General features: G+C 41.3%; 1 protein-coding gene across 1 annotated transcript; it reads right to left on the bottom strand.

Moving 5' to 3' along the window:
* Positions 1-656: 656 nt before the first annotated feature.
* Positions 657-12,175, bottom strand: LOC140318344 (endothelin receptor type B-like). The gene is made up of 8 exons (XM_072396128.1): positions 11,820-12,175; positions 7,667-8,197; positions 6,554-6,666; positions 6,240-6,444; positions 3,398-3,547; positions 3,171-3,304; positions 2,946-3,054; positions 657-2,857 (listed from the first exon to the last, which is right to left on the bottom strand). Exons 2-8 carry the CDS (start codon positions 8,051-8,053, stop codon positions 2,717-2,719), a joined length of 1,239 nt encoding a protein of 412 aa, XP_072252229.1. The 5' UTR covers positions 8,054-8,197; positions 11,820-12,175; the 3' UTR covers positions 657-2,716.
* Between the last annotated feature and the right edge of the window lie 3,606 nt (positions 12,176-15,781).

Raw genomic sequence — 15,781 nt, 5'->3', positions numbered from 1 at the left:
TTATTTTTCCTACGTCATTAAAACCCAACAACATCCTCTTCTCTGACATTTCTAAAGCGGTTTCTCCTTGAAACTCAGACGTTGAGCCTCAAAAGCCAACGTGTAGGAATTAGTCTGAGAAAAAACAAAGCTACAGCTGATAAATTGAATCATTTTCCAAGAAACAGCTGAATAGAGAAAAAAAAAACTGAACCTCTTGAAATCTGTAACCTGAGCTGAAAATAAATAAAATGCAATAATTTAATCAGGCGTTTTTACATCACGAACCTGCTTTTTGGAAACATGTCAGAAACGATCATTTTAGACCGTGCAAAGTAAAATATTTGATTTTTTTTCTTTTCTTTGATGGCTTATGTAATCAGATGAAAACCAAATGTTACCTTTCTACAATAAAAACCTCCCAAAACATGGAGCTCATTAAGTCATATGTGACCTTCAACAGGCTGTTTATGATAAAGGTGACTGTTATTTGTTCAGTCTTTACGAGAGTTCACTGATCCTCCATACCTCTGGAGAAGATGAGGAGCTTTTGAACGCTTGTGATAATCTTCTCTATTACTCATCAAACAGCCTTCTTAATGTACTGTACGATAGTGATGTTGTGTAGCATGTCATCCAACTGTGAAACTGTCAATAAATAACTCAAACACCATACATGCTATAAAATAGTATTTATTACTGAATACTCTGAACAAATAAGTACTGTATAAATGTATTCAAATCACCAGGTACAGTATTTACACATTTTGATCCTCAACCCCACATTATCTCAACATGTTTTCACTCACAGCTGCAACACACGGTCACATTTAAACGTAGCTATAAAAAAAGCAGGGTGGAGAATGCGTGGATGAGCACGGTGAGTGTCATGAGTGTCACAGTGCATGCTCAGCTGATGGGAGCGCTATGGCAACGTGGCGAAGGTGACGGAGGTGAATCAGCTCTATGCTGAAAAAACTTAAGTGTAAATAAAACACGACGAGGTCTTTCACAAGCCAGCACATTTTCTGTTGTCAAGTTAAAAATGGGAAAAAGACCAACAAATTGTTTTAAGCGTCATTAATATTTGTCAAAAGTCAAACATGTGCTCAACAATTAGGCCGACGCCGATGGTCACCCGTCCTGAGTCTGGTTCCGATGGAGGTTTCTTCCTGTTGTTTCCTCTCCACTGTCCAGACTCGGGACGGGGAGATTGAATCACTGTGAGGATTTGATACAATCCATCGGCCCATCGGTTTTCTTCACTAGGCTGCTTGTACAGAACCAGCATTATTCGAGCAGAATTACAATGAGTTGGTTTGAATCAGCAAATTACCCTTAAATTTTCCAGGAATTAAATGGGCCCTACGTTACTGAAAGTAATTCTTATGTATTATCAACATCCACCAACACATTCATACACTTACTTTGTCCTGTATGAGGTCATAGGGAAGCTAAAACCTATCCCTGCTGACATGACCTAAGGGAGGCATTCACCCTGGATGTGTCCGACATCAACTACAGAGCTGATGAGACAGGCAACCATTTACAGTCAGCCTTTAGCTTATTTACCATGCATGTGTTTAGTAGGAACCCTCTTGCTGAGAGGCAACAGTGCTACGCGATCACAAAGGCTTGTCTAAAAACATTCATCCAGCTGTACACAGTTTCTCTTTACTTTAAATGGCTCAATTAAAAAAAGATACTAAGTATTCCTCGAGCAGCTTTCAGAAGTAACTTCCAGTAATAGGAGCATCTTTGCAACATTACCTCCGTTCGACGGAGGAAAGATGTTTGGCGATGATAAGTGGACACCTCGAGTTAGAGGGCTACAAAAGCTCTTCATGTGCTCTCTGCTATTTTTCTGTTTTTTTTTTTTTACATAGAAGCTACTTTGTAAGAGACAATTTAGGACTTTATAGATGATACATGATGAGGATCATCTGGTGTTGGCCTGTGCTCTTGCACAACATGTGCCCCCACATGACTTAAAAAGGCAGTGATAAAAGATTTCCAATGTGCAACTCTCCACATGACTGTAAGGTACACAGTAGGGCCCATTTTACTCGGGTACGAAGTTACCAATGCATATGGGCATTGAGTACAAACTACATGTACTTCACTGTCATATAATCAGCTACTGATCTTGGATATTTCATAAAAAGACTGGTGCCTCTGAGGCGCTGGGTCTCAAAGGTGCCAGTCCTTTGAGTATCTAAGGACTCAGCGTCACAGTTTCCCTCAAGCTTTCTCAGTGAGGTATTAAAGCTTCAACAGGCAGTGCTGATCAGTGCTTACTCATACATGAAGCACTATGGCTGGATATAAGCAAAAGTCTGCAGTTTACGTGTAAATAATACTGTACATAAATTTACATGTGGCTTAACATTCTTTACAAATGCATTTGACTTTCTGGTCCACTGAGAGCCTTAAAGTCCTAAAAACAAGCCTCAGTGTCAGAGTATAAACACATTTATGAATCTTTGGTTTCATCATAGCTTTTGCGTTAGTATTACAGCCTGAACTGCTACGGTCCTGTTATTTTCATTCATCGGTTTGGGTTGATCTCTGAGTCTTTCAGTCTGCGGCGAGGAAGAGACTTCCACCCCTCTCCATTTCACCCCCCTGACTCAGACCTGATCGTCGGTATGTTGGCAGTGACACCGCTGTTTTCCCATGATGGGAGCTGATGGGCACATTGATCTGGTAGTTCTGGCTGTGCAGTAAGTGGGTGTGCTTATGAGGAGCTTGTGTATTTCTGACTGGAGCGGGAGCTGGAGCGGTCTAATCCGTTCCCGTGGCAAGAGCCCTTCCATCGTCCCCCTGAGCCCCGCTCATCCAGAGGAGACGTTCTGTAGCACCAGCAACACAGGCACGACTACAAGACAGTAAGACAATGTAAGACAACTGTTGAATGTCTTTTTCTAGTAATGCCATTAGTGAAGTGCCAAAGGGTTACTTCTTACCTGGAAACAGTTTTTAAACTTCTGGCTGACAAAGTAGAGGGCAATCGGGTTAATGCAGGAGTTTAGAGAGGCCATGTTGATTCCGATGTAATCCATCACTAAGAGGAAACTGGCAGGGGGAAAAGGGCAGAGTTAGCGGTAAAGACTACAGGAAGTCAGAAAAACAAGAACAATGGGTTCTCATGAAGCTTTTGCTGTGATTGTGTTGGATATCTGCGTGTCTACCTGAGCAGCTCGCAGCGATTGGGGTCATTTTGGTCATAGACTGTTTTCTTCAGAATACGGCTGAGATGAAGGGGCAGCCAGCAGAAAGCAAAAATCAACACCAGGCAGAACACCGTCTTCGCCACTTCCCTCCGCTACACCAGACACACACAAAAGAAAATCATAGACTCCCCAAAATGTCTCCGTCAGACTGTCGTATGAGCTCCACTGCCATGCTGCACCTATACCTGTTTCATGTGGTCGTTGAGCGCGATGCGCATGCCTTTTTTGCGACTGAGCATCTCACAGGACATGAGCGTGTAAAATATTCCTGTGCAGGCCAGTGGGAAGCAGAAATAGAAGCCAAACAGCCACCAGTCTTTGACTTCTTGGTAGAACTGTAAAAAGAAAAAGACAATGAAATTGAAATAGCACAAATCTTTGCATAAAAGCTCAGCGCGCTCTACACCGAGAGAAAAGGAACAAAAATAGCACAAATAGGGGAAATATATCAAATACAGTGGTGCAGTGCTTTTTATGCAAAGACCTTTCAAGGAACGATCCCGTCGAACTCAAACCTGTGCAGAAGGATTTTTATTGCTCATCCATGGCTTGAAAAGTGGTGTAATAAAGATCTTGAAATTGGTTTTGACTTTTATAACAGTTCATTGCTAAATCTTCCCTTTGTACTTATTTTCCATTTAGAGAATTTTGCTTTGGCAGACTTGAGGACATTTCCTCAGTTATATCAGTACCCCACTGGCTCAGTCTGAATGATGCCTCTTTCGTGATGACATTATACGAAAATTACAGTTAACTGTGTTATGCCTAAATTTTAGCTCTGTATCTTTGCTTCTGTCTCGAAAAGGTCAAATGTCTGAAATTTTTTTGTAATTTCCGTCTTCCTGTGCTGCTTTATAAGTGTAGAATGAATATCAAGAGAAAAGGTCACATTAAGATGATTAACACGCAGTGTACTGGTTTGTGTTTTCTTTTTTATTTGATGATTGCTTTTTGGCAGGAAAAATAAGAGATCTTGTTTAAACAAATCAAGATCTCGTACACGCTGAAAACAATCCAAAGTTTTTTTTCCTCTTAGATCTAAATGGAAATGGGTAATTTTCGCCATATGTCTGTCGGACATTGATACATACTAAGTACTCTCTGCCAAGCAATAGTTGTTCTGGTCTTATTTCTAAGAAAGAGGCAATCTTGCAGATGTTTGGAGTATATCATGTTGCTGAAATATTCATTTAGTTGTTATCCTCACACATATTTCATGTGCATTTTGTCATCCTTATCTCACTTTTGATAAACAAGCCCTTTTTCACAGACGCTGGTGTCAGGCATTTTTTCGTCTTAGGCCAGCTTATCGCTTTTGGACCAGACGGAAATATTTCAACAACCACAGAGCAGAATGCCATGAAACTTTTTACTGGCTTTCATGATGCACAGGGACTGAAACCTCTGACTTTGGGGATACTTGCTAATCACATTCCCCAACTGTCTCTGCTGTACTTTATGTTTGCCGCTAACTGTCTGGTAGTAGCCTCCAAATGTGTGCACTGCCCTTTGCTGCACGTTTACTTCTAACTGAAAGATATTTAAAGCTCACATGATAAACTACAGCTAGGAACCCAGCAAACATGTTAGAATGTTAGATGTTAGAATGCTGAAATTAGCAAAGAGATGCTAGCCGCTGTGGCCTCTTGTTTTTACACTCGTGTGCATAAAGAAGCATTAAACAGGACATGTTAGGCTTGTAGATCATTTTTGTGCATGTAAAAGTCAACACAGCTCAGGCCTAACTAAACAGAGTTATTCACTCCTATTGAAAAAACTGCTCCTGGACTGCATAAAATGCCTCATTAACAATCCAGACTCTTCCAATAGGTATTACTTATCCACACCAACAGGGAACATATTTGCGTAAAGCCAGACAAGTGGTTTGTATGACATGCCTTTAATACAGTGTTGCCAACTATTTCTAATGTAATGTAATGAAGTCTAATTAAAAGAATTGCTAAATGTTGCTAGATAGTGTCATGCGCTAATTAGCATAACGATGACATCATTGAGTCCAGCTTTTTACACCTGTTTGCTTTTCATCTACTCGCTGTGTTTACATATACTGTGTATTTATAGAGTTTAATTTCCAACAAAGCTGCTCTCATTCACAGATTTGTCTGCTTTTGGTGTCAGGCAGCAAAATAAGTCAGAAATTTTGACCTCAGCAAGAGTTCAGGCTTCGTCCATTGGAGAGCGTGGTGATGCTACTTGGACCGAGGCTGAAAAAAAAAGTTTTAAACAACCTCTGTGCAGACGTTTGGTTATATTTACATTTCCAATGATGCAGAATGTCTTAAGAATAAGAATTTCTTTATTCGTCCCACAGTGGGGAAATTTTAAATAAAAAGTGTTGAGTGTTTTTTCTAAGCGATGAAAGTGCTGAATGCACTGCAGCTCAGAGAGCGTGACCTGGTGAGGCTGCCTGCGACTCACCCACTTGAATGCACAGCTCACATACAGCAGAATTCCTGTCCCAATATCGGCGACTGTCTTCGCTATTAAATAGCCAGAGTTAGTCTTAAAATTCACAGGATTTGTTGCTAGTAGCTTTTTGAATAAGACAGTGCTGAAAAAGGCAGGGTCCGAAAAGCAGCTAAATCTTGCAACACATCTGTTTGCAAAAACTACTTTAAAGAATCATTTTTGCCTTTTTGAACCAGTCAAAGTGGAATGGCCCTTTCAGAGGGGGCTTTAAAGGTACAGCAGCTATAGCAGAGCATTTCACACAGAAAGATAATAAGAACCAATTCTAGTAGTTCCCCAAAAAGAAAATGAGAAACCTCGAAATTAGTAAAACATGTGCTCCTTTATAACATATTGAATGTAACACTTTGTCTATTTGTTTGTACAATTGATTCATTTGACACCAGAAATTCAGAAACACAATAATTCTTAAGGCTGAGCTATTTTATCTATTTTTTTCTTAATTGCTCACTTGCATTTTACACTACTATCTATACATTAACTGTTTCCTTCATACACTTCAGCCAGGTCACACGTTAAGTGTAATAAAGTGCCTACCTTCATAAAGCTGGTGGTCTGCTCTGGATGCAGCAGACAGATGCGGAGCTTGATGCCTCTGTATGGCATCTCCATCATGTCAAACGCCAGTGCCTCGGGGACTGCCAGCACCACAGCAACCAGCCAGATGAGTGTCACTTCCACTGCTTTCCACAGAGGGATCCCCATCCCCTTCACCCTGCTCCATGATGTCACTGCATGGTAGCTTTGGTAACAAGATGCAAACAGAAACAGAGGCAAAAGCTGCATTCATTACAAATTTTCCACTTCAACTGTATTTATGTGTGTGCGTGTCTGTGCGTGTGTGTGCTCACCGGTCAATGCTAAGGGCACACAGGCTGAGGACTGTGATTCCAACTGAGGCTTTTTGGATGAATGGCATCAGCTTACAGACATACACGCCAAAAGGCCAGTCCTCAGCTATTAGCTGCAGTAAAAGGATAACAGAGCGAGATACGATGAGAGAAATTTGAGTGTCCCCTTTGCAAACACAAAGCCAGAGCTCTTTGAGGTTCATTTAGAAGTCTTTCCTTCTACATGTCGTCCAAAATTAATGTAGCCTATGCCAAAACCTACAGCAGAGGGTTCCTCCTCACTGCTGTCCTTCTCCCGAGGGGAAGAAATTCTGTTCAGGGTCAGGGCAGAGCATGTAATAAAGTATAAGGCTATACGTTTTATTACTCAGGGGTAGTTTATAGTTCATAGCTGCTTAAATCAATTTGAAATACATCCTGATGCTATCTTTATGTTTAACATTACAGTTAGAGTTACCACATTAGCAGATAAAACAAGATTCAGCGTGACTGTTCTTTAGATTTTTTTCGGACGAAGGAAAAATTCCAGCTTCATTAGATCAAAGAAAATTGTATCTGATCTGGAAATTAAACCCAGTTCAGAAATTGCATTCTGCACAACTGTAGTTACATTAGAAGAGGCAGAGGAACATTTCCACTCTAAACAGTGTGCTCAAATCTGCTTTTACAAACGTTTTGTATGTTTGTCTGAATGATCCCTTGTTGTTTATGTGGAAGTCTGTACAGTGTATTTCTAGGACCACATATAAAGACAAACCACAGCAATAAAGTTAGAAAGGAACAACAGCTAACCACGAGATGTGCCAAAAAAAAAAAATTCTTTCAGATGGCTGTCCTATAATTGTGAGGGGAAATTTCTTTGGGCTGGAGTCATGTTTAAATCAACATAGACTCAGGCCTGTTTAGTGAATGTAAATACCTCAAAGTGCAAAATGCCTTAATTATCAAATCAAGAATGTTTGTCATGAGCTGAACCTCTGTCTTGTCATTAAAAGTCAAACAAACAAGCACCTTAATTTGAACTAATGTTCATCGTGAGTTCCAAAAAGTGGAATTTTATTTTTTTAACAACAGACCTGACAGACATTAACCACAATAAAGAGATATGGTTACCTTGTACACATTGATGGGGATGGCAATGATAATATAGAGCAGGTCCCCCAGTGCCAGGCTGCCAATCAAGACATTGGGTCCATTTCTCATGCACTTGTTCCTGTATATGATCCTGAGCAGCGTTGAGTTGCCAATGATCCCCACCACAAAAATCAGGCAGGAAATGATGGTGTTCACATATTTGAAGGCGTGCTTGATCTCCGTGGGCTTTATGCACATGGGAGGGAAGGAGCTCCGCGGTCGGCCCGGTTGTGGGGGTGGAATCTGGACCGAGGTGTTGTTTCTGGAGGGTTCCAAAGGCTCAGGTGCACCCTGGGAATCACGAACTAACCTGGAGGCTCCGACCTCCGTGACCACGAAGAGGCACAGCAGCACGATGGCCCTCATCCTCACACGAGCCTCGTACTCACACAACAAGTCGGCCGCTCGCTCAAAGGCCCACACCAGTCTGAATACTCACAATCAAAGAAGCACACACACTGGGCCTGTCTCTGGGGCCTGGAAGCGAGGGTTTGTCCAAACTTGCGTGTCCTGTAGAGACAATAAATAGCAAAATAATGCAGAATAAAGATATGAGCTTTCTGAGGTGGATGCTGACATGAAAACCACCAGCAGTGTGGCTCCGTGGAGAGCTGTGATAGTCTAATAGCTGGTTTTATCTTATTCTATAAGCACTGGAGAGGTTTCCACAGAAAGGAAATTCATTGACAACAAATGATTCTTCTTAGTAATCACAGTTGAGCCGGTCACTTGAAACTGCTCCCACACTCTGCTCCTGCTGACACCTGGCTGTTTAACATGTGTCTCAGCTGATCCGATCACAAGGGGACAGTTTGAAGTAGGTCATTTCCCACCTGGCATCAGAATGCATCTCCACATGAGTCTTTGGAGCACTTGTGATCCCCTTTCACTCCCCCGCCCCGCACGCAAATAAACAACAGCACATCATTTCCTTTTGGCAAAGACCAAAGCCTTTGATCTTTTTAACTGGTTGGAAGCAGCAATATACTTCCAAGGCTTTATTTATTTTACAAAAAAAAAATTTTAAAAATGAAATACTATCATTTATTTTTTAATTGTTAATAATCTCATTTATCTGATCATTGGTCTGAAATCTGAAAGCAACGCTTTCTTAGCAGCAAAAGTTTCCTTATTGTTAGAATAATGTCCAGAAACTGCAACTGTTACTCTTAATGTGGGAGCAGACATTAACTTCATATAAAAAGGGAGCAGGCGTGACTCTGTGTAGTAGACATTTTGCAGCTGGTCGATCCCCTTTGCCTTTGCCTCTTTTAAATGATTTGAATGTTGTTCGTAGCACGTTAATCTGACAATTTAATGAGCGGGCTGAGCAGGGCTTCTAAAAATGGCAAATGATCCACACTTATGTAGCACCTTTTAACCTTATCTAAGTTCTACAAAGTGCTGCACATGTGTTTCTCATTCACACAGACACACAGGGCATACAGGGTTTCCTCTTGCACATATGCAGTATATACAGTATGCCATGCAAATCACGGCCAAAGGTGTCTTGAAATGTGGACGCACTCAGGATCCAAGCTGCCTGTACAGGAATCCCTGCGTGACAAAGGCCTTCTTCAGGCAACTAACACGTAGACGCTCCATAACTGGAAACAGTTTATGTATACTGTTAAAATCAACAAGTGAATTCAAACAGAGTCTTTAGGTTCATTTCGACCAATGGCACCCAGAACTTAAACAGCCCGAGGTATTTGTTCCAGAACTAAAAGATGATTTCATCTCTGGGTCGCTTGCATTTCCTCCGAGGTGTGAGATTACAGAGAAGATTATAGCAAATTAAGTCTGCTAACATGTGCTGCTCCTCACCGGAGCGTTGGCACTGCTGCTCTGATCAAAGCTGCCTGCAGACAGTTCAAACCTTTTTTTCTGTGTGTGTCTGAGAGCATAACTGCTATGAATCAATGCAAGATTCATTGTGTTTCCGCTGCAAAGCTCATAATGAACTAATTTCACGAGCTGTGGTGGAGAACTGAGAACCTGAGATGAGGTTGTGGGTAATCTCAAAAGTACTGCCTCTCTTCTTGGGGTGTCTCTTGGGTCCCCTGAACTCTGCAGTTAAAACAGAGAGCCAAGGAAGAAGCCTGAAAGACTGTGCTTCTCAGAGAAGGTTCCAGCGATCCGAATGCAGCTTTTGATTCTTCAGGAGCAAATTTCTCTCGAATCAACAGGTTTTTTTCAGACAAATTTCGCTTTAAGAGAGAAAACATTAAAAAACTAAGAAACAGATCAGCGTGTGCCCTGCAAACGCGTGAGAACATTTTTCAAAAATGAAACGAAGCCTCGCAATAAAGGAAAGGGGGGTTGTGAGGCCAAAACCAAGCAGGACAAATGGACCAGTGATAACTGAGGTTAGATGAAGAACAGTGTTTCTGTGTGTCCGCTGTGTGTGTGTGTGTGTGACAGAGATTCTTTCTCAGTTGGACAGAGCCGGTCTCAGAGCCTCTCAAGTATCATGTGTATCTCCAAAAAAGGCCTGGAGCGTCTCGAGATAAATGGGCTGATTGACGATGATGGCAACATCTCTAGGGCAGAAACACACAATCAGAGGGCACGTTCACCCCCACACACACACACCCACACACAGATGCCATCTCTGAGTGGATGTACAAACCTTTTGATATGAAGGCAAAGGTTTGTGGACAAATGCTTGGACTTACTTGTTATGGTCCTGTCAAAGAGTATACTGACATTTACACATTCCATGTAGAAACGCATGCAGCTAACATAGGCTGCATGTTCACACAAAGACATCTGCTTCTCATTGCTGCATTCAGTTCAAAATCTCTGGATCTTCCATCTCACACACACACATACACAAATACAGAAAATCACATGGATGAGCTCACACACACATCACAAGAAATCAGTTTTGAAAAATTTGGCTATCATCCATCCATATCATGTGAATGATGCCCTTGTGTTGTATAACATGACATCTCATTAAGTTCTGTTAGAGCAGGATTGTCTGATCTAATAGGAAAGCTGAATTTTAATAGGGCCAATCCCCTTAATCTAATAGATTTTACTCTCGGAGCCATTTCTGACCTTCAGCTCTGCCTCTTAGAAAGAAGGAGGAGGAAAGCTGGCAGGCCGCAGAGGGAGAAAGCGAGAGAGGTGTGTGTTGAAAATGTGTGGAACAAAAAAAAAAAAAAACACCCACAGAAAGGACGAAGCAAGAGGCCAAGATTGAGAAAACTGACCTGCTGCTCTGTTTAGAAGAACAATAAGAGTTGAAGGAATGCACAGGAAAGGCAGAGTCAAGAGGAAAGGGTGAGAGCTGAGGTTCAACGCCTGAGAGGGAAGGAGTCACGAGGGTGACCTGAAGGCAGGGGACGGTGGGAGGGAAGATCCTCACCAACAGACGACTGTTCTGAGCTATCAGATGAAATGTCAGACAAATTTCCGATTTCTAAAGATCTGAAAAAATGGAAATTGTTTGACAATTTACATCTTTTCAGAGCTTTAGATTCAGAATTGTCTGAAGTGCGACAGTTGAGCAGTTTAAGCTTCTTAAAGGTGCCGCCTTCATTCAAATACTAATTTTGCAGAGCTGTTCTGATCATTTGTTTTCATTAAAAGTGCAAACTCCCATAAACTGCAAGACTTTATCATTGCAACGATCCCCAGCAGAGGTTCACACACACAGACCTAATGTAGGTGTTAGTGTGTGTGTAGACCGTGAATAAAGAAAATACAGGAAAATAACATTATACCACAAAGAAAAGTTCAATCCAACGAGATGTTGAACAGCCCTGCAACAAATCCACCTCAACAGAAGCTCATGGAGCCACTTTTTGTGTGTGTGTGTGTGTGTTTGTGTGTGTGTGTGTGTGTGGGGGGGGGGGTGTCCTGTTTTTACATGTTTGGAACTAATTACAATCTAAATAAATGTACAACCCCACCTTACAGCCTTCATCAGTGTGTGAAATACAGTTTTTCAGCAAGTTCCCCAAAGTTAAAGGAAAAAAATCCAACTTGTCTTTATCTATCTGAACACAGGCAGATAGTTAAATAAGTCTAATAAACAATTAAGCTGGGGTTACGTCCGCGCTGCTATATTGAATTAAGGTGAATGACGTTATCTACATAAAACCACCTCAATGGGACCTACCGGATCGCGGTGCTGTGTGAGAGTCAGCGGCCAAAGTTTTCTGATCAATATTCCAGCAGCGGTCTCCTGGTCACACCGGTGTTTAGAGATCAGTTCTAAGTCTTTTTCGTCTTTGTTCCGCGTTTCTGGAGTTAAAGTTCACGGTGCGTCCAGCGGCGCCTGGGGACCCTCCGTTCTCTGCTGCGACTGAGCTTGGAGAGCACAGCTGGACGAAGGTTTTATAGCCGCAAGCCGGGAGGCTGCAGAAACAGCCAATCACATCCCAGACACAACAATCATCCCCTCTGCGTTTACGTGATCCGGCACTCGTTTTCTTTCTTTCTTCCTCTGCAACTATCTCATCCAGCGTTTCAAACTAGATTAAACTAATAAATACCTCTCTGTTTATCGCGGATGATGACGTAGCCCATCAACAACATCTACCACAGCCCCCCCCCCCCCCCCCCCCCCCCCTCCAAATCAAGCAACCGCTCACTCATACACAGTTTTAAAGCATCACATTTTCACCAGACTGAAGGAGGACTTCGTCCTACTTGTTGAACCTTAATTGAACCAGGAAATTAAAATATATCGAGATTTAGAATCCCTTTTTTTCAACATAGTTCTGGCCAAGATAGACAAAGCAAAGCAATAAGTCCCAGCACAAAAAACCCCACACATTTTGATATGTGTGTTTTTTTTGTTGAGTAATCTTGCAGATGCAGAAGCAAAAGCAGGACCATGTGACACACTGACCCAACAACATGTAGCTAAGTAAATTAAGCTATAGACAAAAAGAAGAGTTTTCTCCACAACAAAAAATAGAAGCATAGAAAATTTGCACCACGTAGCACAATGAAAATGAGCTGAATATCCACAAAAAAACAATAAAGATACATGCACACATACTCCTTTATGACGTCCTCCTCTCGTCTTTTTCCCGCTCTATTGAAAAACACAATCACTAAAACAACACATTGCCGGCGTTGATAACCGCATACTGTGGAGATACAAAATATCCAACATGTGTCTTTGGGTTATGGCGCAGAGCGTGAAGCTGACAGCAGTTATTGCACATGTGATTTAACCAGACGGTCTGGTCTGATAATGCAGAGGTGACTCATGGTGACTTCGTGTTTATAAATTGATTTTTGTTGGCTAATGTTGCAGCTCTGGAAGATTCTTTGTACGGAGCATGCAAACATCTCCGTGTGTCTGATGTCACATGCGTTTGCACAGACAGCATATAACAGACGTCAGAAATCCTGAGATCTGATCTTGAAAACACGATAATTGTACAGTCAATTTCCCCTCTATGCGACACACGTGTGCACACAAATCTACTTGCACCAGCACTTTTGCATGCCAGACACACCAGGAAAACTGGGAATATGTCCATCCTTTACACCACCATCGAACCAGTGGTGTGAGAAGACACACACACACACACACACACACACACACAAAAACATGCGCACACCAAACAAAGGACCTTTCTGTGGTGTCTCTTTAACGACACCCATCCCCTGCTCTATTTCGGGAAGTGACTATTCCTGGTGCACCATTATTGTCATTAGCACAGTCTCATATTATTATGCCATTAACAGACATTATCACCATTATACATGGCACTCCACCCTGCGCTGCTCTGCACCTGTGTGCAAGTGACAGAAGAGAGGACATGCTCTGCAGTGTGTGGCCTTGGCCGACAGATATTTATTGTGTAATGGACATTTACTATTGGACATTGACTGTATTTCTTTTCCTTTTTCCTCCTCGTCTTCCCCAGGAAGCAACCAGACTTTGATGAAAGGGGCTAAAATGGCTATTTCTTCAGCCTCAAACATCAACAGAGACTAAGAAAACAGACTGAAGAGACACCGACTACGTCAATGTCTTTTAAACTGAGATAACAACTGAAGAGCATGGCATGGCTCTAGCAGGCCGGAGTCCAGTGGGAGCAACCTCACAAACACTTTTTTGGATGGGATTGTTCCTTTCTGCACTTGTGAAGACTTTTTGTTTTCCACACCCTCCAGTGTTGTCGACATTTTTTAGCCACGGTTTTACATAAAGACAGAAAAGAAAGAAAGAAAAAGGCTTCTTTCTATCACTTCATCTCAGCCACAGATAATTACTCCTCGGGGCTATTTTTGCTGAAGCCACACAGGCACACAATTCTTGCTCATTCCTAGTTGTAATGTGACAAATCAAATTTTCAACGTACGATGTGCCGCTTTCAAGCAAGGCCTAAAAATAATCCTCCTTGTTTCTTCTGCTTACATTGGCCTGACCTCTTGAATACTTGAGGTTGTTTAAATTTAGAAAAAAAGAAAAAAAAAAACATATTCTATGCTATACGATTTCACAGCGCTACAATAGCTGCTCTCTTGTAACAAATGGACAATGAAGAGATTAACTTTACAGGCATTTTTCCCCTTAAAATCGTTTTAAAAATTTTTTTTTATCATCGTTAACTTAAATTGACAATAAATATCTGTGGATTGTAGCGATGCTCAGTCACACTGTATCTGTTTACGACAGCTGGGTTATTTTCAGAATGCTAAACTGAATTTCACAAATATGACAAAACATAGTGAGTCTGGTTCATTACAAACAAAAGAGCAATTTGCCGACTCCTCAAATAGCATCAAGTTCTGTTTTGGTGTCCATTTTGATAATAACAATATGTAACCACAGTCATGTGAGAACCCTGTGATTCCTGGATTTTCCTGACTGTCATCATCACATCTGATGACTGTTTTCCTTTTGTAGCACACTGAAAAATAGTTGATGAGAACAAAAAGTACATCCAGAAAGTACATCCTCCTTTAGTTGAAAGATTTTATATATCAGGACATAATTTTAAAAAAAACACCTGGTCCACATCAGGTCTTAAAACTTTGTTGCAAATCTTCCCAGGAGTTGACGCCTCAGACAAACCCAAGAGCTACATCTCAGACTCTACAGGCCTCAGTTAACATGTTAGATGTTAAAGTTCATGACAGCACAGTTAAAAAAAGACTGAACAAGTATGGCTTGTTTGGAAGGGTTACAGGAGAAAGACTCTTCTCTCTAAAAAGAACATAGCAGAGAAGTTAAGGCTATCAAAGTTTTATCTAAACAAACCACAAGGCTTCTGGAACAATGTTCTTTGGATAGACAACATCAAAGTGGAGATGTTTGATAATAATGCACAGAACCATGTTTGGAGAAAACCAAACACCTCATACCAACTGTCAAGCACGGTGGTGGAGGGCTGATGATTAGGACTAGCCACAGGAGCTGGGCACCTTTCAGTCATTGAGTCCACCACAAACTCCTCTGTATACCAAACTTCTAGAGTCAAATGGGGCAAACTGGGTGACACAACAGGACAATGGTCCCAAACACAGTAGGAAATCTACTACAGAATGAACTGAAAAAGAAAAGATTCAAGGTATGCAGTCAAAGTCCAGACCTCAACCTCGCTGAAATGCTGTGGAGAGCGTACTTTTAAGGAAGAGTGGATCAAAACTCAACCACAACAATCTGAGAGACTGATAACATGATACATGCAACTGAAGGTGCTTCTACAAGCTGTTGAATCACAGAGTGTATTTTTTACACATTCTTAGCATTTTAGCTTTGTTTTGTGAAATTAATAATGATGTGGTCAGCGCTGTGTATAAACACGCTCATTTGAATGCATTCATTGATCCTGCTTATATTACCCATGAATTTTGTACTGCAACGTTATTTATTGCAATTATAAATGATGTTTTCCAGAGAATAAATGGGATGATTCAAAGTTAAAATAATGAGACCACTTGTAATAATGGGTCATTGTAATTACTAATGTTTAACATCAACAACATTCCCATAGTACTACAAAAACAAACTAACTAAAAGAAAGACTAAAAATAACTGAGGGAGCTTTCAGAGGAGACCTATAAAAAGACATAAAGAAGAGAGGGAAAAGGGCCTGCCAGGTGAGTCTGAAG

The sequence above is a fragment of the Leuresthes tenuis genome, unplaced genomic scaffold (assembly GCF_036924035.1).
Source record: "Leuresthes tenuis unplaced genomic scaffold, fLeuTen1.0.hap1 SCAF_11, whole genome shotgun sequence".
NCBI lineage: Eukaryota > Metazoa > Chordata > Actinopteri > Atheriniformes > Atherinopsidae > Leuresthes > Leuresthes tenuis.
This window is presented reverse-complemented; position numbering and strand designations above follow the sequence as displayed.